Source organism: Suillus discolor (assembly GCF_016758755.1).
Source record: "Suillus discolor strain FC423 chromosome Unknown F5147scaffold_49, whole genome shotgun sequence".
Taxonomy (NCBI): domain Eukaryota; kingdom Fungi; phylum Basidiomycota; class Agaricomycetes; order Boletales; family Suillaceae; genus Suillus; species Suillus discolor.
In genome coordinates this window covers 290,832-317,596 of record NW_024541296.1, presented here as the reverse complement: position 1 = coordinate 317,596, position 26,765 = coordinate 290,832, and the positions used below count along the sequence as shown (strand labels likewise).

The 26,765-nt window shown below is 41.0% G+C and overlaps 6 protein-coding genes across 6 annotated transcripts; 2 read left to right on the top strand and 4 right to left on the bottom strand.

The window, feature by feature from the left end:
• Nucleotides 1–255: 255 nt before the first annotated feature.
• On the bottom strand, nt 256–429 carry F5147DRAFT_581327 (uncharacterized protein; the record flags this gene model as incomplete). Its single annotated transcript, XM_041431595.1, has 1 exon — nt 256–429. The coding sequence occupies one exon, from the start codon at nt 427–429 to the stop codon at nt 256–258; it is 174 nt and encodes a 57-aa protein (XP_041290053.1).
• Nucleotides 430–2,682: 2,253 nt separating this feature from the next.
• Nucleotides 2,683–5,694, top strand: F5147DRAFT_655197 (uncharacterized protein; the record flags this gene model as incomplete). Its single annotated transcript, XM_041433947.1, has 15 exons — nt 2,683–2,823; nt 2,872–2,928; nt 3,050–3,172; nt 3,222–3,266; nt 3,314–3,470; nt 3,677–3,924; nt 3,988–4,085; nt 4,161–4,228; nt 4,277–4,428; nt 4,554–4,830; nt 4,878–5,043; nt 5,131–5,185; nt 5,258–5,275; nt 5,308–5,324; nt 5,619–5,694. 15 exons carry the CDS (start codon nt 2,683–2,685, stop codon nt 5,692–5,694), a joined length of 1,698 nt encoding a protein of 565 aa, XP_041290052.1.
• Nucleotides 5,695–11,007: 5,313 nt separating this feature from the next.
• On the top strand, nt 11,008–11,355 carry F5147DRAFT_558428 (uncharacterized protein; the record flags this gene model as incomplete). Its single annotated transcript, XM_041430546.1, is given in 2 exon segments — nt 11,008–11,090; nt 11,106–11,355. Coding segments are annotated over 2 exon segments (333 nt in total), but the record flags the coding sequence as incomplete, so codon positions are not given.
• A 9,221-nt stretch (nt 11,356–20,576) lies between these two features.
• F5147DRAFT_776541 (uncharacterized protein) lies at nt 20,577–20,858 on the bottom strand (the record flags this gene model as incomplete). Its single annotated transcript, XM_041441868.1, has 2 exons — nt 20,577–20,641; nt 20,702–20,858. 2 exons carry the CDS (start codon nt 20,856–20,858, stop codon nt 20,577–20,579), a joined length of 222 nt encoding a protein of 73 aa, XP_041290050.1.
• A 307-nt stretch (nt 20,859–21,165) lies between these two features.
• On the bottom strand, nt 21,166–22,136 carry F5147DRAFT_776540 (uncharacterized protein; the record flags this gene model as incomplete). The annotated part of the gene is made up of 3 exons (XM_041441867.1): nt 21,166–21,683; nt 21,741–21,910; nt 21,961–22,136. 3 exons carry the CDS (start codon nt 22,134–22,136, stop codon nt 21,166–21,168), a joined length of 864 nt encoding a protein of 287 aa, XP_041290049.1.
• Nucleotides 22,137–22,911: 775 nt separating this feature from the next.
• F5147DRAFT_746939 (uncharacterized protein) lies at nt 22,912–25,514 on the bottom strand (the record flags this gene model as incomplete). Its single annotated transcript, XM_041439896.1, has 10 exons — nt 22,912–23,290; nt 23,330–23,396; nt 23,481–23,833; nt 23,881–24,128; nt 24,155–24,331; nt 24,556–24,730; nt 24,777–25,048; nt 25,151–25,160; nt 25,188–25,345; nt 25,392–25,514. The coding sequence occupies 10 exons, from the start codon at nt 25,512–25,514 to the stop codon at nt 22,912–22,914; spliced, it is 1,962 nt and encodes a 653-aa protein (XP_041290048.1).
• Between the last annotated feature and the right edge of the window lie 1,251 nt (nt 25,515–26,765).

Genomic DNA, 26,765 nt, shown 5'->3' with positions numbered 1-26,765 from the left:
ATGTTCTCATTCATAAAATATCCATCACATTCTTTGCCAGCTCAAAAGAGGACATGAGCACTTTCCTCCCCATCTGGAGAATGGAGCCACCCATGGTCCATAGAAACAAAATCTGCCACCATCAAAGATGCTTTCTCCCCTTTAGGTTAAGGAATAGCACCTTCTGAGTTATGCACCTATCTGAGTTGTTTCCATTGATTGTGGACATAGGTGATCAGTAAATTAACACATTACTTAAGACTCTTGCATTACAACTTATATGATTCGCTGGCACAATTTGTCAACACATTCCAAAGCGGCTTTATTTGCCATATGCAATTCATCCCATATGATGGCAGTAGCCTTTCGAATGAGATCTGCATGCGCCGAAAATGGATGGATGGTCGAATGAAGGTCAACGTTGTCGTCCGTCACAGGGATTCCGAACATATAATGAGCAAAGAGCATGTGGAGGCCATGATGGTCGTCGAAAAGGAGAGAACTTAGGAGAGCATGAGCGGCTGTGATTGAAAAGGTGAGAATAGGAGACAAAATGATCAGAAGCGCAGGAGCGATTGATGTGCAGGCGGCGCTCAGGTGGAGCACACACATGGGGTGTACTGCAAATTTCTCCTGCGGGATCAAATGCTCCGTGCTTATATATGTTAGATGTTGCGACCAGTGTAACATTCTCTTACAATCACATAGAATCTTGAAAGATAAAATATTGTACCATCGTCTTGCAGTGCATTTACCATTGCCTTGTGTACATTTCGCATTGATCATATTGATCACACACACACACACACACACACACACACACAATTGATGCAACACATTTTCATTCACACACAGCCTTGAAACATATCCCACTGCTATCAACATACTGTCAGCAATGATATATTGATAGACCGATCACACAGTAAGTTTGTACTCCTGCAATCTAAGTAAAAGGAAGTGTGGAATAAATAACGTAAGGACACTCTGTATCCCGAGGCTTCTTTCCAACAAAAAATAGCTGGCAGAAACAGCTAGGGTATCGACGTCGAGCAGTGTGATCGGAAGGTTCTGAACCTAATGGATGAAGCAGATAATAAAGAGGGCTCAGAAAAACAGGAGGTAGCTAAATAGCTTGATTCTAATACCGCTTGAAACGTTCTTCCAGCTTTCGCCGCACATCAGCAGATGCATAACTCAATACTGGATGACTGACCAGTGAAACACCAACCATGAGAATAGCAAGTTTTACAGCTTCTTTTGGTGGTTCGTTGAGCTGCATCGAGTCCCACTAGTCAGTGCCTTGATAATTCAAATATATAGCACTTACTTCTTCAAGCATGAATTTGAGTAGGAAATCATCGACTTGATTTTCAGCTGTAGCACACGTCTCAATCAGTTGTTGCTTTTTTGCCACTGTACAACTCACCTCATCGAAAAGAGTAAAGACTTTGCTCACAAGTTGGATGTCACGCTGGGAAGCATGCTGAAATTGTTGGCTCAAAAGACTATGATAATTTTGGTCCACTTAGGTGTAGAATGTCAGTGATAGCAAGCTCAAGATAAAATAGAAATATTGTACATAAAATATGCTCCAATTGCTGTTCCTTGCTGCCATTCAAGTCAATAGAGTTGAGTTCCTGAATTGCCTGAGGAGTATCACTGACACATGGATTGAGAGATGAAGCCACAGCGGCATCCCTGGCTTGAGACTCCTTGCTCATGATGGAGAGTGTTTTTGTTTGTCATATCGGATGTGTCTCCTTCTAAAATCTCCAGAAGAAAGGAAAGACGCTTGAGGATGCTTGCCGAAAGCTTGAAGACCTAACAAAGGAATCAATAACAAGCAGGATTAAAGACTATTTGTTGTCTGGAGTCATGAAGTACTTCGAATCTATTTTTAAAATCTGCCATGGGGAGTATTCACATGATTATTTCCCGCAGGTTGGTGTACAGGTGCCTCCATAAGCCCTTTGCAGTGACCTTAAGCTTGAGATTCATGGTCATGCCAAGATCTATTACTATATTTTGGTTGTTGGTCGAGTTTCTCTTAGACATGTACCAGTACAATGCAAACACTCTAATTTTAATCCCATGCATGTCTGTCCCTTACTTTTTATTGCTCCTCCCTTTGACGTCTAACCGGCCATTGTATAGGGTATTGTTTCCGACTCCCTTTCAGGTCCAACTATGACAATACTTAGATACTCTATAGAAGGTAATAAAGACCCTCTTGAGGCTTCCGAGTTACCAATTCATTCATCCTTCGTCAAACAGATCGATTCACCTTTAATACACGCACAGGAATCTATTGGGAGTGTTGATGTGTTAGTTATATGATCATTCACCTCTACAGTATGCATTTCTATGTCTTTTATGTGCCTAACCTTGCCATTTCACTTATGGTATCATTCCTTACACTTTGCTACCTATTTACATGACTTCCTGATCTCCCTAGGACGTCCCTAGGTCAAGTTATTACTTACCCTTTGATTGTGGCTTGTCTGTTTACATTTGTTTACCATATGTTGCCCATATCCCAGAGTCCAGTGCTTACTGTCTCTTTGGCAACTTACTCTGGACTCTAGGTACAGTACAACTTCACTATACCATTCAATAGATTGGCAACTTACTCTGGACTCTAGTCTGATCTCTTCTGGTCTCTCAGTAGCCTCTAGAAGCGGCTCACTTCACTCCCATCTTAACATGATGTGGTTCAGCACAGTGTCATCTGCTAACAAGTGGGCCAGCAATGCTACATGGCAACAAGGTCGTTCAGAGCAGCCAAAGACACAGAAGAACATTTTGGATCCTACAATATCTGCACCACAATCTGCACCACCAAAAGTCAGTTCATCACATTGCTCTCTCTGGAGTTATTTTGAATGATTACAGATAGTGACATTGCCTCAGGAGTCTCAGCTCAGACTCTTGGAGGCCCTTGTTAAGGAGGTACGTAGCGTTATTTGTGCAAAGGACATGTTCATTCAGCCCAACCTGGGGCTTGCAGAGTGCACGCAGAAACTCATCAGCATCAATCAGTTCAATGAGCAGTAGATCACCATTATCATAGATCAAGACACCTGTGACTGAGCACAACCCCCCTGAGTACTGGGGTTCACAATCTTCTACATGCTCCAACCGTACTATTCAAGCTCCCCCTGAGGGCTTGAATCATTCTACTACGTCTTTACAGGTGATCATTGTTTTATGGCGGTAGAATAGACTTTGATGCAGCTCCACAGGAGCTCTTGGATAAACACAGCGATACGACACAGATGCAGTCTACTGTATGTCTTTTATATACTTCAGGCAATTAGAACTGATTTTCTTTTAGTCCTCTGGTGTCGAAAAGCAATCAGGCTCTGGATTGGGCAAGTCGTCTCTTGATAACGAGTCTCAGCAGTCATGCCAGTCCAAAGGAAAACAAAAGGCAATTGACGTTTCTTCGCCACTATCAGATCCTCATATATTACCTTCAGTACGTCTTGCAGGTTCTTCTCATTATTGCTGAACTGACAATGTCTTTCAAAGAACTCAGCCACCTTTTCTACTTTACCCAAATTACCAAACTTGCTGCCGCCGCCACCCACCCCACCTGCACCGACTGTTTGAAGCAACCCTGTGTCCCAACTGATCACACAAAATCAACAATTCCCGCCAGAGGCCATGGCCTCTATTATGTCATGGTTTTCTACAGGCTTCTTGCATGTGACTTCGACGCTGGAAGGCCACCAGTCAGCCATCACGAAGAGGATTGAAGACGATGTTAAGGAAATCTGTCAGATGTGCATGCGGACCCAGGAACAACAGAGGAATTTATCCTGCGAGCATTATGCAAAGTCAAAGTTTAAAAGAAAGAAGTGTGCTGGTTTTGTTCCTGATCCTAAGGATGATTGCGTAGATGCTCCCACTGATCATAGCAAGGTGACTTATAATGCTTTCAAGGTTAGTTGGTACTAAATTTGATTCATATTGGAGACTATGGTTACTAATGTCCGGCTGTCATAGGCATGTATCCATCAGCATGCACATCATCTTCTGAAAGTCAGCGATTATAGACTGTTAACTTCAAGCAACTGTAGCATCACTGAAGATGGGAACTTTGTGTACATCTCAAATACTCCCGGCTGCATCCAGATTAATGCAGACAACTTTCGTCTTGATCTGATGCGCCATTGAAGCACCAAATTCAACATCGATGCCATCCTTGTATTTGCCCTCAACTTCATCGAGAAAACTACCAAATTTGGTTGGTACAGCGATTCTAAAATTCCTGAATGATACTTTACTCGAAAAGCCGTGCAAGATGCATTCTATTCGCATTTCAAAACCATCCAAGACTATTATAAGGATATAGAGAAGGTTAAGAACGGAATGTCCATGGAGGAGCTTAAAGATAAGAAGCAGTTGGAGCTAAAGAAAAGTGCAAGGCAGTCAAGGAAAAATCAAGTACATGATCCGTTCACTCCAATATTTATGCTCACACTGATGTCCATTTCAGCTTTATGCAGAGCGATTGAAAGCTTTGTGCACTTGATGGTGGCCCATTTACACCATATATGGCTCTCTTACAGGAAGCAGGGAGCGCAGGGTGTAGTTCTGACGAATCTGAGAGTGAACCAGACCAGGAACCTGCATATTTGCAGAAGGCTCCTAGGCGTGCGAAGCACATTGGATACAGACGCATCGAGCCAATTTGGTGGGGCACCGCATTCCGCTCGCTGATGTATTGTATTGACGACCATGTTGATGACTTAAGGTCTTTGGGAGTCAATTCACGTCTTCCAGAGCCAACCGACAATGGAGTGGAAATGTACCGCGTACTAGACTTCACTCAAACAAGACAAATCCGTCAGTCTCAGCACCTCCCAGCCTTCCTCGAAATTGCTACAATTCAGTATGGTACAATTCACTCCCACTAGAAGCAAAGCTCCGGTTAGACATCAAAGACTGGGACTGGGATTTTTGCAATGGCAGAGTGTTGGAAGTCGAAGGTGCACCTCAGACTGGTCATGGAGATTATTGTGTTCTGGACCCATCGGATCCATTTGGCCAGCGAAGGATGTAGGTTGATGGAGACTGCGGAGAAGGCCCTTCGAATTCAGACAGTTAGATACTGTATGTTTGAATAGTGTTAAAATGGGAGTGAAGTGGGCCGCTTCTAGAGGCTACTGAGAGACCAGAAGAGATCAGACTAGAGTCCAGAGTAAGTTGCCAAAGAGGCAGTAAGCACTGGACTCTGGGATATGGGCGACGTATGGTAAACAAATGTAAACAGACAAGCCACAATCAAAGGGTAAGTAATAACTCGACCTAGGGACGTCCTAGGGAGATCAGGAAGTCATGTAAATAGGTAGCAAAGTGTAAGGAATGATACCATAAGTGACTGTCTCAACCCACAGAAAAAATCTATTTAATAGCCATAGCAGACTATACCAACAGTACAAAGACCAAAGTATTTAATCACTTTTTGTACCTTGCTGTAAAGTTGACCTTCATTGGAGACTGTCCAGCATTCTCCAAAGGGCCTGCATCAGTAGGAGATAATGAAGGGACCATCTACACCACTGCTATAGCATACTCCTTCTTGTGTAGAGTATATAGATTGTTCCTCTGCATCTTAATATGCATCTGTGCAGTGATATCATCTTTGCAGTCGCTGTGGAGTCCATAGTACAAGATGCAGGGGTCAAGAACATCAGAATACACAGATAATTAGCTAGCTGAACCAACTTGCAATAAAAAATAATGTGCTAGAAGCCCAGACATAGAAAGGTGACTTGTCAACTTTGAAGTAATAATCACTGAGCTTGTGATGAGCACTTGTCAGTGCCACCTGCAGCTTCAGTGGGGCTGAATTTGGAAGTGCTGCCAAGTCATCTCAAAGTGACTCCTGAAGTCTATGAAATATTGCATTGCGGAAGATAGTATAGGGCACTTTATTATGAACATTTGAGTGGTAGCAGAGCGAAAGGTCTTTAACCATTGTGTGACTAGCTCAATCTCTGCCCAATCACCATCAGAGAGTTTCATATAGCCTAAGGTCTTGAGTCTTTGCAATGAAGTTATCAATAGCTTGATGAAAATCAAGTGCCTGACAGAGCATCTGATATGTGGACAACCAACAAGTCTTGACATCTAAGATAAGTATGAGAGTGACTTAATTTGTCGCATTCTCAGCCTTCTTAAGAGACATTATGACTTCTGCAAGCCAAATTTTCCATCTCTGTATGCTTAAATGGACTGAATAGACAATTTTTTGAAGCTAGGATTGTCTTGTGGTAGAATATATAACACACAGCATAGTCATACCTTTATGACAGTAGAGAGCACCTACTGCAATGACTCAAGGTTATTACTGGCAGCCTTATCATTAGCCTTATCAAGAAGAGCTGTATAGTCATCATGCTTGTGATCGAGTGGTACCATAACTGAATCTTGATATATGATGTCATTTTGCTTTACATCTGGTTTGATTATGTCAATACCTTCAAGCAGCCAAGTGGATGATGTATGACAAGCAGGTAATGCATGAGTCCTTGTAAAAGAAGTTGATTCCTTCATTGGCACCTATTTCTCCAGGTGCTCCAAGTAGAGTGTCATTATTGGAGGCATTATCACATACAATTGCCATGACCTGATTTTTTAGTTTGTATAGCTCTAAGATACTCCACACTGCTTCAGCAAGATTAGCTTCACTATGTTCACTGATAATCTCATGAAAATTGATTAAAAGTTCTTCTATAAATATGCAGTAGAATCTAGTGTAACAAGATATAGCAATGACATGCCCAAATTCCAGTTATTCATAATATAATGCATGATGATGGCCAGGAAAGTCCATGTGTCAAGAAAGAGGCTGACTTTGGACTCAAGATTCTTTTATATTATATAGAAAATTAGTTGTTTGGGATGTGGAGTAACGAGCCTCTGTGTGCATAGTCTAAGAGTGCTTTAAATTCTGGTCATTCCACCTCCTCAAATGATTGGTCACATGCCACAAGTCACTATGCAAGCAGTTCTTCAAACTTGGCTTGGTTCCAATCTCCAAAAGCTTTGGTGACCTGTTTGTTGAATACATCAAGGAGCAATCATTGACTCCAGTGCAACCTCCCACTTCTGTCCCAATCACTTAAAGTTTAAGAATTTCACCCTCATCAAAGCACAAGATATACACACTGCAGACAGATCTAGTATATTAGCACAATAGGAAGAGGGGATGTGAAAATAGACTTACTTCTTGGAACAAAAAAGACAACTGTTACCCTTAAAGATATCCTATACACTCCAAAGATGGCCTTCACCCTAATATCAGCAAATAGGATCACTGCTGCAGGTTTTACAGTACATCTCGAAGATAGGATATGCAAAATCCTATCTTCTGCTCCAAAGCGAAACATTATAGCCAAAATAGCATAAACAAATGATGTTAAGAACATACTTAGGAGTCAGATCTAAAGGGCTTGGCTTTAGCTCATGTGCTGCACCCCTTATCTGAGTATGTGCCCTTAACTTCTGAGGGCTAAAGGAGTCTAGAAGTCCAAAGTCTGATACACATGAATTCCAATGGATGTTTGGAAACAAGAGAGAGAACTAATTCAGACAATGTCTGAACTAGAAAGAAACAGCAGAGGACTACCAGAGGTAGAGGTAGAGATGTTAAAGTCAATAGGAATCAATCCTAAGACTTATTGGAGGATGACATGGAAGAAACTAAAGTTGGATGAAGGCAGGAATAAGCAGAATCTTAAATGATATTCGAACTGAAGATGTACAGAGAATTTACAAGGTTTATATACTATAGGAAACATAATGGAAGATCAGCCAGCACAGTGTGAGGCTATGTACAAAGCATGTGGAAAGCTTATCAATAGTATAATGGAACATAATAAAATAGAGTCGGAAATGAATAGAGTCCAGATAAATGAGTACAGTCAGATATGGACATAACCAGAAGACCAGAAACAGAGGCTAACTAAAGGGGGATGTACAAAAAAAGAAAGAAGTAGAAGACAGAAGCTGGTTGGATCTGGAGATCCAGAGATAATTGTGTAAATGATCCAGGTCTGGAACACGGAATATGACAAATGGTCTATATCAAATCATAGCATCAGCATATCATAGCACCAACACAGTCAAGACAAAATGTACCATTAATGAACTACACCAACTGTTGGGATATGTATCTGAGGGCACTATCATGAATACTGTAAAGAAAGAATTAATTGAAGGAACAAACTTGAATATAACTATAACCTCCAAACCTAGTTTTTGCAAGACATGCATGTAGCCAAGGTCAGTCATCAGCCATTTCCTGAGGAATCTAAAATAAGAGACAAGACTTATGTAGAATTGGTTTACACAGACCTATGTAGATAGCAACTATAGGAGGCTGTTTGTACTATGTCACTTTTACAGATAACTATAGTGGAGAAATGAAGGTGGATTTTATAAAGAAGAAAAGCGAGGCACTTACTGCACAGGAATTGAACTGCAGAATTCACAACAAGATGTCTTCCACTCATCAATACTATTTAGCTATAGTCTCTATCTCATATCTCAAATCAAACACTCCAATAAATATCAATGACAACCATGACCACTGCTACTGCAACCACTTCAGGGTCTACTGTTCCCCCAGGCCTACTAATACTCCCATATTTAGGCACAAAACACCACCTAAATTTAAGAGTAAATATACATAAGTCAAGAAATTTATCAAGCAATATGAGACACTTTATCAGCAATATCAGATGACTTCCCAAGTGGACCTGTGTGAAAATATTACCCAGTATTGTTCAACTCAGGTCGCTGACCTAATCAAGGTTTTGGAAAGCTTCAATAGTCATAATTGAAAACAACTCAAGGCAGATCTATTGAATAACTTTGATGCAGACCATGATACAAAGCGATACAAACCAAAAAATTTGGTCAGATTTGTCCTCTATCAGAATACTATTATAATGAAAGTGTTATATGCATAAATTCACCATTATTGGTAGATGGCTCAAAATGCACAGCAAAATTAGCACAAATAATCATGCTACCTATCTATGGAAGAGTATACATAGAGATCTGTAAAACAGCATGGAAGGCAGGCTTATTGCTAGAGACCCATTACATGACCACACCATTCCCTATTCACAAACTGAAATTGTAGCTGCTGTTGAAGCTTGTTTATAAAGAGATTGATTCAAGACAAATCTTGCCTACTCAGACTCTGAAATTTCAGAAGGCAAAACTGATACATCCAGTTCTTCAGATTCTTCAGACAGTGAGAGTGATTCTGAATCTGAAGATGATTATAAATCAAGATGTAAATCAAGATACAAGAGACTTATTAAGACAAGGTCTAGATCAGTCAGGTATAGGGTGAAATTTGTAGATAGCTCAGATGATGAAGATTCAAGTGAATATTATAGTAAGAAGAAGAAGAAATTTTGGGTGAAGAAATCCAAAATCAATGATTTAGATATGGACAGCAGCTCAGAAGAAGTAGAGCAATGATGCTGCTTCACATGAAAAGAAAGAAAGAAGAAATCCAAGTCCAAGGACCCAGATCAGATAGAAGATCTGGTGAAGCATTTAAGCAATCTTTCAATTGATGATCCAAATTACATATTGCTGTACTTTCAAGCATTAAAAATAGACACTGTCATAGGAGAAGTATTTCCAAAGCCCCAGAAGCATGGAAGCTACACTGGAACCACCCCTAGAAATAGAGCAGCAGAAGCACCATTCACTCCAAGTTATCCAAACAATATTTAATTAAGACCTCCTAGATACACTTGTTTGGATGTAGAGGCAGTAATCATAGACTTCCACGGTGTTCAGAAGTAAATGCATGATGGGAAAATGGACTACTACAAAAAGACTAACACTACCAGGAGAACAAGAACTACAAAGACAGGGAGATGAAACCTTTGTTATGGCACAAAAACGGTACATAAGTCAACAAACGGCAAATGCACACTTCATACAAATAGTGACAAACAGTGAGTTAGATTTATCAGATCATAAAGTCTATTTCATACTTGCAGTAATGAGTGGGGCAGAAACAAGTGAGATTGAAGTAGAATATATAGTTTACCTAGCAGAACGAATACTGAGAGACAAGTCTGGTAAATGCTGAGCCATATTTGACAGAGTGTACCCACTGTCAGCAAAAGATCTTAGGGAAACGATGAAGAAAGAACATTGTCAGCATGTTGAAGATCGAAAAATAAAAGAGAACATACCTTTGAGTGCCCAGAGGGCAACAGGACCAAACATACTATTCATCCCTCAGGATCTAGGGACAGTCAGATAGAAGAACTGAAAGAAGAAAACAACATATCAGCGGACAAGATAATCAGCAGCAGACAGACTTACAATGAGAATTAGCAATGGTTTGAGGAACCAGCAAGAGTATACCCTGGTCCTGGCGCACCCCACAAAGAGAATTTGATTCTAACAATATGAAGAAATTGTCAGATATGGTAAACATGAGAAATAACTTATGAAAGAGGGCAACTGAAGTGTAGCCCTATGTGCCAATGCCAGTCAAAGAAATGGAAACAAAGCAGCGAGCACATGATGAGGTGTTACAGTAACATGGCATGAGTCCCCTGCCAGCAAGACAGCCCTCTGCCACCACACGGCTATAGACGATACCGGAGTCTCACCAGCTCTATGACGATAGATGACGATAGATGATGATAGACGATAAGCGGCAACTGCCGGCTTAGATAAGCGGTCTGGACCGCACGTGACGACACATGACGACATAGGTCTAGAAGACCTATTTATGTTATCAAGATAGAAGGCAAGCCTCGTGCTGCCTCATGTACTGATAGAAGGATGCCTCATGGATCCTATCTACGATAGAAGCCCGCCTCATGCACGCTATCTCTGACTCATGTAGATAAGCAGATTAGAACCCAGCTTTAGGCTGAGCTTAGATACGAAGAGTAGCCTTATATAAGGTCGAAGATTAAAGTAGACGTTCCTTACTTTAATCTTACTAGGTTTACCCTTGAACTCCTTGTCCCGCTAGTGCATTTAACACCAGTGAACACACAACAGCTGTGTTATGATACAAACAATGACAAAGCAATAATGAAGATACCTCAGTGGTGAGGACAAAGGAATGGAAGGACAATAGAGAAAGGGTATGTACAGAATAATATACAGACTTTGGGTGTTGCACCCAAGGTGTCAGTTCCCAGACCCAACTGGGAAGAGCCAAAACATATACCAAGAATATATGATTTAGCTGCTAGAGTGGACCCGAAGCTATTATTAGATCAAATTTTAAATAGCCTAATTCAGCTGACAGCTCGAGAAATATTAGCTGTATCTAAAGATTCATCCGGAAGTTTGATGGATTTAATCAAACCCAAAGCCAGAAAAGACCAGACAATTGTGGAGACTTTTCTTTCTCAGAATCAGAAGTTAAGAACATGTGGAGAATTAATTTACATTGATATGGAAATCAGCCCAAAGTACAAGCTATCTATGATACTGAAAGTAAGATAAATATTTTAGATACTTCTATATACAAGCAAGGGTTAGGATTACCTCCAGATATAGAACACTGAACCAGTCTTTGAGATGCAAACAGTGGAATTGGAACTCTTCAAGGAATAATCTGGGGTATCCTAATTGAAATAGGAAACATTAGAACAATAGGAAACATGTTACTCAATGAGAATGCACTTTTTGATCTATTGTTAGGATAATCTTGGCAATCCGAAAATAGAGTCAGTTTAATTGAACAAACCAATAGCACCTACCTAACATTTCCAAATCTAGTATTTAAAGAAGCGCCCAACCTAGAATTACTGATTACACTATATGAAGAAGTCACATGCCTGCCACCAACCATGAGAACAGTAAGTTTTCCCTCAGTTCGCCAATCACCAACAACATTAGACTCCCAACACTTCTGCCACCTCCACCACATATTGGAAGGCAACCTATTTCTTCCCTTTCCCTAGGAGAGGGAACTTTGGTCAATCTTAAGACTAAGTCAGCTGGCTCAGACTCTCTCCTCCTGCAGCAACTGCAGCCATCTACTCCTGGTCTGTTCCCGGACCCGCAAGTTCCTTCTCACTTTTCCATGATTTACCTCACCAGTACAGGTCACTCTTATTCCTGCAACCAGGTGTATGGAGGCTGGAGACCCCTTCAATAGGCTTATTTTTAGTATGCTGTTTAGTTTTTGCTTCCTTCCTATATCTAACCAGCCTCAAGCCTTCTCAGACACTCACTCTAGCATTCAGATGGACTCAGGCCATGCACCCTTCGCACCGGTTCCACCAACTTGTACCTCCACACCCTTCTCAGAGCAGTAGCCATCCCTAAATCTCAGGATCCCTAGGACAACTCAGCTCTTCCCACATGTTGAAGCTTATGAATGTTATTCACCCTCTTTCCCAACTATGTCCAAGTGTTTCTCTGACCTCTTTTCTCTGTTCATCATACTGCCAGCTCCTATGTTACAGGTGTCCGTTGCTGACCACTTCATCAACAGCTCGGATGAAGATGTTAGCTCTAGTGATGACTCATCTTTGATAAGTTCATCTGATTATGTCTCACCAGAAGACAAAATCATGAATGACATGTTCTTTAATTATCATTTGCCTACCTGCAACCCTTGCCTTCCTTTAGGTGATGTGCTTATTGCCACTAACCATCTCATGGTGGAATACAGAGCTATGTCTGACATCATTGCCTATCTATTATTTGAACCTCTATCTAACATAATGGTTGCTGACCACTCCTACCTATGTTGTAAACATTACTGAACCCTTTCAAGGAGTTCATTGTGGGTAAGACTATCATATTGTCCTTCCATTCAACCGTATCTTTTGCCCAAACTCTATCCACACTCTAAATCTTACAGTAGCACACATTTGTTTCAAGCTCAATGCTCATAACTCATGTGAAGTTGGCAAAACCTTCATTGTATTCATTTTGAATTTCTCTCAGTGGTTCATGCCATGCTAACTCCAGAATAGTCTAAAGACTGTAATGAAATCGAAGTGTGTCTCATCCTCATTGAGGACAACAAAGCACTGCCTGCATAGGTCAATCATGCCACATTCCTCCTCCAGACCTCACCCTTCTGCAACCTATTCATCACTTGTCAATAATTCACTTATCTGCATTTGGCAGCAGGCTATTTCCATTTCTATGGCTATAAATATACTTCTAACATGATTGACCATGTCCTACAGCTGACAGCACCAGATAAAGATGTAGTACACATCCTTTTGCAAGAACTCCTTCTTGACAGCCTCTTTCATACTAACATCAGACCTTACTCAAGTCTTGGAAGCATCCTGGCACTCCACAAATGCAAGCATTGTCAAGACTTCATAATAATCTGACCTGGTCCTGTTAGCACATAAGAGGACACATAGCATTATGACAATGTTTTGAATGCATAATTTTTCAACTCGCTCTCTTTGGGAGATGCATCTCCCCATCATTCAGTATCTGTGTCTCTCATCGTCAAGTGTATTAGTTGTGTCATGCAAGTCTTTTTGCCTATTTGTTTGTGCTTGAGTATATTAGTATTCAATGGTCTGGATCTCCCAATTTCTGACAAGTCGTCCTGTTGCAAGTTAGCTGAAAAAAACTCTAACATTTATGTTTGCTTATCAAGATAATGCATGTCACTCATCCTCATCTTGGTCATCAGCGTGGAAAAGTGTTTTCATTTGGATTCTTGTGTATTGTTTACTTAATCTTGCTTGTTTGTGTTTGTGCTACTATAGGCCCTTGTTCTATCAGAACTCACATTAGTAGTGTTTCATGCATTATGTGTCCCATCCTTAGTATCAGTTTATTGTTCCCTATGAATCATGTTTGTTTGTTGTTATTTGCTGTATGATGTACTAAGCTTGGAATTTAATTCGGTTTCTTGACAAAGCTACCTACAATTGTTTGTACACATTTTGAAGGGACTATTAGAGCCAAAGACATATAGTGTTTGTGTGGGACTTTATAGTGGGACTCCTATAAGTTGCAAAGTTATAAGTCTTAATGAATTCTCTCAGGGATGCAGGACAATACATTTAGCCTATTCATATTAGAACATTTCATTTAAGGTTCAAATTCAATGAACCTGAATATTCCAAAGGAGGAGATGGCATTTAAGCTATGTCCAAATATCTTAAATGACATAGGTACCAATTCAAATCCTTGGATTATGTCAACTTGTCCAATCAATAAATTTTGAAGTGTCAAATTGACATTGTCAATTCAAAATTACCAAGTCAACTGTCAAAACATGTAATAGTGACACCTGCCAAGTCTACATCAAATCAGAATGCAAATTTTTGAACCTGACAATTGCTATTTGGATGATGTTCAATACATTTGAAAGATTAGGAACAACACAATGACATCACCATCTCATACATAATACAGAGGACACTAGCATAACACCTGATTACATTAATACTATTTTTTTCAATTCATCTGTCAGCAACTTAATTCAAGTTGGACTACTCTAATTTCTCTTCAAACCCTATCCTAAAGCCTTTATAAGTCTTCCATCTATGACAGCTGTATCTCCAACCAAACTATCTTCACAACTTAGCACTGCTAGCAGTATGTCACCCCCTTTTATTCATGCTACTTTCATTACCCAGGAATACCCTGGAACACTGCTCAGTCAGAATCATTAGACAGCAACTTATATTCAGCTCCTTTCCAATCAATCTATTCAGCTCAAGGACACCTTGGTGTCAGAAGACCAAGTATAACTCATGTACTGCTACACTGGAGTAGTGGACAGAATACTGGGAGTATATGGAGGATGCATGGATATACAAGTCCAGAAAGACAGATCCAATAGGCCAATTCTTTCAATCACTCTGACTATGTCTCTTCATCATTTTCAACTTCCATTTCACTGGCACCTTAAATGTGCATATCAGCAATTTTGTCTTAATATTACAAATTTCTGTCATTGCTCTATGGTAAAAGTCGGTCAAATTTGGCACTTTTTGCAATTCTCACAAGTTCTCAGCTAGAGCCAGTATACCTGTAGATGATGCAAGGAGACATTCAAGCAGTACTGGATTTACTAGCAGCAGACTATCCTGAAGGATCTTGTGAGGAGATACCAGAGAATCTCTTAGAGAATGATGATTACTACTTCAAAGTTGTTGACCACACGACCACATCACTATCGTTATACCTAGCTAATTTGGCTTCCTCTATTCTTAACAGACATTATATGCCACCTTGGCACAGTCATTCTTTTTTCTACATATTGAGAAACATAGCTGGCCATTTTCAACTACATCTATACACAATATGCAATTTAGCTAAACCAGCTTGCTTCCAAAATACCCTGGACATATCTGATTCTTCATCGGATAAATCAATATCAAGTATTTCATAAAATAGTAGTACCAATTTGGATTAGACAATATCTGTCATGCCTCCATTCTCATACTATCAACTTCTTAACAAGTTCTCAAATCACGACACAGTGGAATTTTTGCTTCATCAATTGCTTGTCACTTTATTTCTTCATATTGGTACAGACCACAGAAATTCTTATTATCATTTAGCTAACATTATATACCTATGGTTTGAAAGAACACATTCTTCAGGACTGTTTTGTCTGCTACCAGAATTACGGATGGATCTTAGGAATCACTGAACAAGTTAGAACCTATCCAAACATGGTTTGAAAATATGTAATTGCCTAAATGCCACTCTACAAGGGACAAATTCTTAATTGCCACCTTAATATCCATTCATCGGGTCATGTCATTCTTAAACACTGTCAGGGAAATTTCCTTACTAGGATTGGGCTCAATGTCAATAGCTAATCAATGGACATCAAAAACTAATCATATTTTTCACTCATGTCAAAGAACTCTGCAAGTCGCAGGTCATTGACAACTTTGGCTGAGCTAAGTCATATTATGCATTCTTAAGCTACTATGAACAGCTTCTATGGCAAATTCAACATGCACAATGCTGCACCCCTAGACATTCAAGCATACATTACCACTACTCCTTACCCTGGTACCCAGCTCTTTCAGCATCACTGGATGGCCAGTCATGTCCACATCTACTCTCAGGAGTGTATCCGCCTCCATGACATTATTCATCTAGATGACATATTAAGAATGTGCTCAATGGTTTGGATCCGAAGGGCTTGGCTTCAGCTGGTGTGCTGTGCCCCTTGCCCAAGTATGTGCCCCTAACTTCCGAGGGCTAAAGGACAATGTCCAGAGTCTGGAGTCCAATGCACAGGAATTCCAGCAGATGTTTGGGAACAAGTGATAAGACTAATCCGGATGAAGTCCGAACTAGAAAGGAAACAGCGGAGGACTACCAAAGGTAGAGGTGGAGGTGGTAAGTCAATAGGAGTCGATCCTAAGACTATCAGAGACGACGAGAAGAGACTCAAGTCAGACAGAGGAGGGAATGAGCAGAATCTAAGATGATATTTGAACTCAGGAAATACAGAGACTTTACAGGATTTATATACTACAAAGGACATAACAGAGAATCAGTCAGCGTAGTGCAAGGCTATGTGAGGCTATGGACGGAGCATGTGGAACACCTAACACTAGTGTATCGGAACTTAGTAAAATGAAGACAGAAATGAATCAGGTATGGAAAATAAAGCACAGTCGGTTATAGGGATAACCGGATGTCCGGAAACAGGTGATTACCATAAGGGGATGAGCGCTGATTTAAGGTTTGGGTTTGGATATGAAGCATAGGTACAGGATATGACACTGAGAGAAGGATGGGCAGACATTAAGATTCACAGGTAAGGCCCTGGAAGAGTGGTCCCATATATATTGACCATTCCTACCCATTTTATTCAACTATCTATATTCTGGCACATTGAACTGAAATACTTGGAGCATCTGAGACCAAACTATTTCACATCACTGGACCTCCTCTCCTTAATCAGCCCATTTGCAGGACAGAGGACGATGAGGAGGATAGTAAAATCACAGAAGAAATGGAAGAGTTACCCTTTGAATTAGCAAGCACCTTTGATCTTGTTTATGCATTGAACACTGCGGAATGTGTCTACTCTTCACACCTAATACCAGCAATCTAGCGTTAGCAACACCCTTATGCCACAATAGATTTGCGAGTTATGTATCATTACAAGCAACACATTGGGTCCATTAGAGAATAAACACCATGTTAATGAACAATAATCTCAAATTTCAGTGTTGCACTAGACTGCGAGTTTTTCCCCAATATTCAGATAAATATCATATGATGACAACCATCATCTTCCAAATATTTCTGCCTACACTTGAGGAAGCCCTGTTGGACCACTAATTTGCCACTAAAGCTGCTTATTCTAAAAACACAAGAAGCATCTCTATTATCTCTTCACAAACAATCACTGTGTGAAGAAGGTCTTATAAAACATATCCTTAATATCAATTAATTTACTCTAAGACTTCTCATACATGAGAGTGTTTCTTTCTATGACCAATAATTTTGCACCTTAAACAACATTAATGCTCTATCAATGAGAGCTTCAACTAGTAGCAGTAATGCAATTAGCACCATCTCAACACTATGGAGGCAAATTATTTGAGAAGTTTGTTAATGCCTGATCTGAATATAATGGGAAATGAGAAAACACCCCATAAGGATAGAATCACCTGCTTTCACATGAAGATTTTTTTGAAATTAACTACTTTTAATCAATTCCATGTGAGTTCCTTTTTCCACCATTTTGGCAAATTCCAGTTATGAATAGCACACCAAGGAGATTCAACTAGCCTGAGAAACCATGAAATAGTTATACCCAAACTTGTCTATCCTATCTGCCACACATGGAAATCACTGAATGGACTGTGCCCCAAAAATTGGAGTATAAGAGGACCAGATTTTGCAACACTATAATATCTTAACTCATTCTATCAGTCCTTTGCACTATCCTTAGTAGAACCACCCATGTCTGGGCTCTAATGCAAGGTTCAAAGATCAGTGTCAAATATGCCACAACTGATTACTCAGCATTTCTCATGATCTCTTACATTTTCTCACACATTCCTCACAACTTCCTGTATGTTTTGAAAAATACTTAAGATAATGATTCAACATATCAACAGTTCCTAAATGGTCAATAGCTTAGTCAGATGACATGGATTAATCAGATATTTGAGTGGAGAAAGTTTGTAGATGGGAATATTTGAGAAGTGAACAAGTCATCCTAGAACATTTCAAATATTGAGTCATTATGAGTGGTCCAAAGTTAATAATGACTAGTCTAGAGTGGAAATATTGGATCCAAACCTTTTGTGTCAGGTGGTATGTGGAGAGTTAGGTCAGAAATGTGTTGGAATCACAGGTAATGTTGAAGAAATAAATGTTGAGTTACTTTCAGATGTTTCAAGTATTTTGGATAGTGACAGAATGATATTTCAGAATTCAACAAGGAACTACTAATATTGGATGACCTTCATCCTACAGGAAGATAGAAAGGTAAAGTAATGAATAGGGAGGATGTATATGAAATATATACTGTCCCTATAGAAATTTGTGGCACCCTCTGCGCCAATTCCTAGATCTCTGCTGCACTTTCTTCTCCTTTAGGGTCAAACACAGTTGTCACCACAAGCATAGTGGCTTAGGCAAGCAAGACCCAACACATTGTTCAGTATCCACCCATCTGAATTGTTGTAGCCACAGTGCTTTGAATTCTCCCCACAGAAAAGATATCCTGTGTCATAAAGAGAATGACAAAACTACACTAGATGACTGATAACCGTGTACCAGCTAGTGTAACTTAAGAATTGGCTCAAGGTAGGCCTCAGAATATTTAGTATGTTATGAGTCAAAATCTGTTTCTCTTGGACTGTGCAGGTTTGAAACCTGCCAGTGATAAAATTCATTTTCTATGAAAACACACCTTGAAATTTGCTCATGGTCGGTTTGCTTGCAAGCTGATCACAGTTGTATTAAGCTAAGTGGCTGTCATAACAGAATCAAAATCTGTTTCTATTGGAGTGCAAAAAGCTTGAAACTTGTTGAATGCACCTCGACCTCACATAAACCTTACCTAAGAAGCTTGCTATACACAGGTGGGGATGTCAGGCTTCTTAGAATAGAATTCACAAATCCCATACACTGCCAATAACTGTGCAATAAATTCTGAATATCTTACCTTAGGAAATATGAACGCTAGAGCATGTAACCCGGTAAATAGCCACTACATATGACAAGCGCAAACATACCCAATTTGGTAGTCGTCATGCACAATGCTTCCAAATCAGGCAGCACATTGCCAAACACCCTTCGCTCGCTGTTCTCCACAGCAAGCTCACATATGTCACTCATTTCTCTATTAATTTATGCCATTTTTTTTCCACTCTTTTGAACAATATAACATCAGAATTAATTGGGAACCAAACTAAGACAGAGGGAGTAGACAACAACACTACAGGAAGACAATAACGAGCAAAAACAGTGAGATGAAATAAAAACACATCTAGGCATTAGCTAGGGCTGAAGCCCTGTCCTTCCTTTGTCCACCCTTCCTTCCTTTGTCCGACTGTTCCTTCCTAGCCTTCTTTTGCACAGGGATGCCCTCTCCAGATGCTGCAAAAACAACAGTCATCACATTTGATGAGCACTTTGTACCTCATGTTGTTGGGTCGGGTTGAGTGGTAGGCGAGAGCACTGGGGCAGTATTGGTTGACTCAAGAGATGGTGTAGGTGTTTCTGTGTTGGAGATTGGAGCGGAGACATCATGATCTTTGCAGTTTGAGTTCTTGCCCAGTGCTGCTTGGAATCTCTCTGACTCCGACTCTTCGAACTCATCCTCTGTAAGTTGTCAAAAACGAGTGGTGCCCATATCCCATGCATGGTGGAGCACTCGAAGCTCATTCCGTGAGTTGATGTCTCCAGGGCAGCAAAATTTTGAAAGCGGCCAGTTCTCGAGCACAACACAATATGTTGCTATCAAAGTTAGTGTAGTACATGCGCAAGACCTGCGCAGGAGCAGCGGCAGTTTCTAGACAAAAAAAATGTCAGTAAATTATCAAAGGATCTAAAGTAAAAGAAAACTTGTGAAGCTTTCGTAAAATAAGCTCACTGAGTGTCTTCTTCAAGTCCAGAACTTCTTCGACATGAGTCATTGCAAGGCCTGTACATAGTGAATGAGACAAAATTGAATATCCAACGAAACGAACATACCTTGGATCCCGGCAATACAAAACCCTTTGAAACGAAATGCAATGCTTGCTAAGGAAGACTTGATGCAATAGTCGAAGAAGTCAGCTCCTTGAGCTGTGTAAAAGATGTGTGGTTGGTTCCAATGCTTGGTGTCTCCGTGTACCCCAAGCAAGATAAATTCCATGCCTGTTTGAGCATGCAAAGCATTGAGCTAGACCTAGTCATAAGCTGCTGAACTCATACTACGAAATAAAAGATAACATGGACTGTACCTCTCAGTCAATTGACTCCAAAGTCCTTTGTGCGTCAGCAAACACACTAATCATGGTGTTGTGAATAGCATATCCTTTCATCTCCCACTGCTCAATAATAGACTGAATTCCACCGGCTGTTGCAGTCTCTTGCTCCCCTGCTGACATCGCCTTTTAACGAGTGTGAATGTTGGGCATGAGTTCAGATGCCTTGTGGCGCTTCTCGCCAGCAGGTAAGTCTGGTTGAAAATGTCATCAGATTTGACAGTAAAACATGAGGGAAACAATTCAGAACATACCTGAGTTGATGCATTGAACTTCTTGCTTGATGAACACATTCCATTTATTCACCTTCCGTGTTTTCTTCAATAGATGTGATTGTTGCATAATTTCTTCATAGTAATACTCAATGGAATGACGACCAAACCTCTCTTGCAATGCTGTGGCTTGATCCATGACAACCTGTCTTGCTTCTGCTAACTTTGTGGTATAGTCTACCATGAACTGCGTGCACCTCATTTTCAAGAGGGCTTTCTGAGAGGCTGATTTCTTGATGCATTCCTTCGTACAATGACGTTAAGGAGTCCATGTTTTAGCAGTCAAAATTTTTCGCATAGATGCAGCATAGCAGTGAAGTGCATTCTCAGCAGTAGGCTTCACCATGACTAGTGTACAGAAGGAAAAGTTGTAGCGAACACCAAGCGAATAGACAGCATGAAAATATTGTGAGGCCACGTGACTATCTCTGGCAGCAATGCATAGTCTAAAGTCTTTTATCTGTGAAGGCATTATCACAGGTAATGAGTCCCCAGAGAAAATGAGCTTCTGCGATAGGCATGCCGTCAGTAACAGCCTTTACAAATTCAATGCATGAGGCACTTGAGTTGTGAGCACATGTGATGTGCAGGATTGCTTTTGCCATGTATCCATGTGCTTGCAAGTACCAATCAGCCATCAGCCCAAATGACAGCATTGGTGTGTCATTGAAGAGTGGCTGGCAAAGCTCCCCGTAGATACCATCAATCTCCCGCAGATACTGATATAGCAGAGGGGATTCAGGAGATAATATGGTAGTAGATCTTGAAGTTGCAGCTGGCTTCTTCCAAGCACAAGCTGAAGGGACATGAGGTGTTAGCGGAGAGGCACGAGGGCTGGATAGCACAACCCTGGTTGAAGCTGATATTGCCGGAAGGGTACAAGGGTTGGACGGCGTCATCTCCCTGGTTGAAGCTGGTGATGTGAGAGATATATGAGGGCTGGATGGCACATCCCTATCATCATCTGCATAAAAAGTCCATATTAGTTTGCAATTCACACATAGAGAAGAGGGTTACTGACTTAAAGAAAGACGGGGAAACGTCAAGCTAGGTCCCGCCGGACTGGCTAGGTCTCTGGCATTGCCAAGACGGTGACCTTTGGTGATAATCCATTCCAGAGCATCTTGAAGATTGTGTTCCTTCTTGAAGACTGGTATTGAAAAGCCTGATACAGAGGCATTGCACTCCAGCCTTATAGCGATCATGAACACAAAGAATTCGAAACAAATATTGGTACTCACCAACTCAAAAAGATACCTGACTGATAGCCAACAAGCACCATGTAGAATTTCATCACCTCATCCTTCAAAAGTGCTGCAACATCAGCCGATTGGTAAAAAATGCACGCAGCGTCAATTGCAGGAGTATCATCATTGATGTTTTCAATAAGATGTTGTAGTGTATCGTAGACCTTCATAGCCTGTGCCAACAAGTGACATTTAATGGGTACTGGGAAGGGGGGACTTCAAAAGCCACAGGTAATGGATGGCTGTATCTTGAAAACACCAGGATTTGAGCCGCCAATCATGGCCCAGTGAGAGTTAAGATCAGTAGACATGCACAGATCAAGGATAGATAGATTGAAGACAAGAATATAAAATATAAGCGGTAGAGAACCCACTTGTAGTAAATACTGGAGAGAAATGAAGACGATCAATGTGACGATCAACAGCTTTGAAGTGGGTGGTGGGACTGTGATCAGAGTGAACTTAAAGCACACATTAGACCGTGTTGATCAGTGATTGGCTATGACAGTAGTGACTTTCTAGGCAGATTGAACATTTGAACCTTTGAGTTTTCATAGATGATGCTCTGTTGGATTGAGCATTGGAACCTTTGAGTTTTCGTAGACGATGCTCTGTTGGATTAAGCATTGGAACCTTTGAGTTTTCATAGGCAGAGCTCCTTCGGATTGAGCATTTGAACCTTTGAGTTTTCATAAGCGATGCCCCATCAGATTGAGCATTTGAATCTTTGAGTTTTTGTAGACGATGCTCTGTCATGTCTTAGAATGAGATCAAGTGCACATATGAAACCATGATATGAGTTCACAAAACTATGCAACCACAATCAGTGCAGCACCATGTCCGAGATGTAATCTACAAGTGTCCCAATGTCCCTCTCATTTCCATCGTCATCTTCATCTTGTCCCTCGTCATAATCTTCATTCTGCTGTAATACTTTTGCTGCATTTATGATGGGTGATACCCCCCCCCCCCACCAACTCTGATGCCACATGATGTGTCTCCAGTGAAACCTTCGAGAGCTTGAATCTGAGTAATGCAGGAGAGAATGTGAACATTGATATGACAACGCTGAGTGCAAAAGGCATCAACGGCAACATATATGGGCAAAGCTTTGAGGCTGGCAAGGGTGCGCACAAACATTTGATCCTCAGCCGATATAGCAGTCTGCAGACGGCGAACTTCAACATTACATCTAAGTATCTCCTCCTTAGCACGTAAGATGTGAAGATGCTGACACATCGTCTCCTGAATAGCAGGCTTTGCCCATGGTTTGTTGCGAATGTCCTGTTGAGTTTCGTGGAGAAGGTTAAATTCCTCAAGGAAGCTGTAATGCGAGACCTTGGACCATTCAAGTGCCGGTCACAGGGGTTGTAGTTCTGAAGCAGTGTCATTGTACTTCTGAACTGCATTTTGAATGGCATGGCAGCATGCTTGAAGAGACTTGGCAATATGTGTGTGCATTTTGTATGCTATGTGAATTGAGTTACACATCAACAAAGAAAAAAGGAACATACCTGTTTGTGAGACGTTAAGTCTCTGCAACTCGAACAGACACTGGACAACAAGGCATTGAAGATTATCCAATGCCTTGTGATACTTGCAAACGCACATATATTTGAGGGTTTCTTGGTACTCCAGGGATGATGGCTGCCAACAATGCGTAATTCCTAGCTTCACCTCCATGGTTACAACGTCATGACATGTAGCATCGAGTCTTTCGGCTGCACACTGTCGCTGAGTCTCCAGCTTGTGCATTTGCGACAGATTTGCAGCATAGAAGTTGGATTCTCCATCAGATGGTGCTCTGAATTGATAGTTCTCGGGGGCGGTAGAAACAAAGGAAGTAAAGCCTGCTGAGGCCTGAGCACTGTGAAACCCATCAGCAGAATAAAGCTAACAATCAAAAGCACACACTCTGCTTCTTGTAGCTGTTGAAGTAACTCCACATACACAACAGCGTGCACATCCCACTCAGGCTCTTGCCTGAGAGCGTGGAAATACTCAATCTCTTCTGAATGCCACTGCTCAATGTTCCCTTGCTGAATGTTGAGGGAGGCCATGGCCTCCCTCAATGCCAGAGTATCGGTCGATATGATGTGCAGTGCCTGGCAATAGTTATTGAGTAACATAGTACCAAGGTTCATATACTTCTCTTCATCCCACTGTGCGAAAAAAGGTCCAGGAAAACATGGTGGCGGTATGAACTAGCATAGCGAATGACAGGCGCAAGCACATTCGATGCACTGAAAATATGTTTTGTAGCTCCAAAGTCCTCAAGACCAGCACCCTCAATTCTGAGAGGATGATGTTGAGTTTGGCAGATATAGTTATGCGCGATGAAGGTACAACAATTCAGATGGTGAGTCTGAACAATGTTGGGTCTTGCAGAACCTAGCTGCTATTCGACCCTAAAGGGTTTCTGGACCAGGCTCAAGGCTCAGAGGAGAGGAAATGTCATAAAAACTGCTCAAGACTCAGACTCATACTAGTAACTGGTGAAAAGGTAACTTCCTTATGTAAGCTACAAAGTGCCAACATAAGGTAAGGTAAAAACAGTCTCTACAAGCCTAGCCAGAAATGAATCCCTACAGCGAATCTATGGAAGGAGTCAATGCACAAATGTGACTCCTGCTCTGTGAAGGCCGGTCCCAGTGAACTCGCCTTGACCATTGCAGAAAATCCACAGCCTATGTTGTAGGCACCAAGGGTATGATTTCCGATGATGGCAAGAACCTTGGCGACTATGGCAAGCAGATATTTGGCCCTGAGGGAAGGTTCAGTGAGGTCACGCTGTGATTAAAAATATGTACAGTTCCCCACTCCTCATCATATCAGTGTACCATAGGATGAGCCCATGTCTGCAGGCGCCAACAAATATGCCAGTCTCCTCAAATATGGCCCACATTCTCTTTTTCTCATCTGACGCAGCTGCCTTCCAATTTTTACTGCAGTCAGTGGCATTCACATTGTTCACAATGTCTGATACAGCAAGGTCCTCGTTGTCAGGGTCATTATGTAAGGGCACAGGTTCAGCAGGTGTGGGGCAAGTGCGGACTTCATGGCTGAAGGTGTTGATGAAATCCTGGGGGAGAAGGTAGTCACATTCTGTGTAGACATGAGTATCACCGCATTGTCAATTGCCAAGGGTCGCCATGCGCTTGGCAGAGTTTCCTCCATCTATGACATACATCCGCCTGAACTTGAGCGGTGGTTCGTCTTACAGCTCGTACGAGCATGGGGGACAGGCATTCAGCACGCGCCAATCAGGGGAATCACGTCCAAGGGCTACCGAGACCTGTCTATCAACATCTTGGAGGATAGAAAGGTAAATGTCAAACATCTCGGATAATATAGTACAGTACATGCGGTGGAAAGGTATCTGGACACCTGTTAGTAAATATGATAGAATTGATAACTTGACATACTGAGTACGAATCACATATCACCTTTGAAAATGCTTCAATGCTGAATGATGGTTTCCGGAGGCGAATGAGGCAGTAATGCTCCAGTGTGCGCAGAGATACAGCTATTGATGGGTTATGAGGCATATTGCCCAAAAATCCTTGGATGATGAGCGATTAGATCGGCGATACTGAATCTTCTCCTTGTGGGATGTAAGCAGACATACTTAGCATAAAGATGTCGACAATGGAAATGGTAAGTGAGAGGTCTGCTGAGTCCATTGCGGAACACTCAGGTCCTGGTGGTAGCTCATATACAGCACTGCTGCCGGTTGCCTTCCACTGAAGGAATGCAATGACTAATGCAGGGAGGATAGAAGCCCAGTTGGCATGGAGTGAGTCTAAACGTTGATGCCACGTACGCGCGTCCTTATACTTTCGGTATGTCCACCTGTGATCATTGAAGAGATACATGTATAGGTAAAGAAAGGAAGCTGCTAGAGATGTGGCACCTCATGTATATAAGGAGTGACCCAATATGGAATCAGGAAAACCAAGCTTGCAGTTAACATAGAAGTAGTAGACTTTGGAATAGGAATAGGAATATTATATTGACTCAATTGAATGTATAACAACATTTTTGTTCTATGAAATCACACCTTGACATTTCCTTATCAAGATCAATGTCTGAGATGCTGTCCATGAGCAGATATTTAAGACATGTTCTAATAGCAAAAATGCATCATTCAACAGATTTCAAACTCCATAAAGAAATAATATCAAGGCATATTTTTATAGAAGAAAATATTTTATCATTGATAGGTTTCAAACCTGTCACAGTTCAGGAGAAACAGATTTTGAGTCTGGTGATCACTTGCAATTTCATCTTCAGCAGATTTTGAACCCACAAAGACAGATTTAGATTTTGTTGTATCAACTGCTTGGCTAAGACCAGTTGGATGCACTTCCAATGACCTCATTCAAAAGTGAATCCTCAAGGCACATTTATTTGCATTTTGTCAGTTCTTTCAATATACATCATTATACAGATTACAGACCTGCTTAGTTTAAGAGAAATATATTTTGACTCTGGCAATCACTTGGGATTCACTTATGAATGAATTCATTGGGAGTGCATCCAACTGGTCTTAGCTGAGCAGTTGATACGACAGAATCCAAATCTGTTTCTCTTCAGACTGTGCAGGTTTAAAACCTGCTAATGATAACATTTATTTTATTTTATGAAAATGCACCTTGATGGTTTGAAACACATTGAATGCTGCATTTTTTCTATTAGAAGATGTCTTGAATATTGAATCGTAGACAGTCTCTCAGACACTGATCTTCATTAGTCTTAGTCAAGTTGCCACCAGAGTCAAAATCTGTTTCTCTTGAACT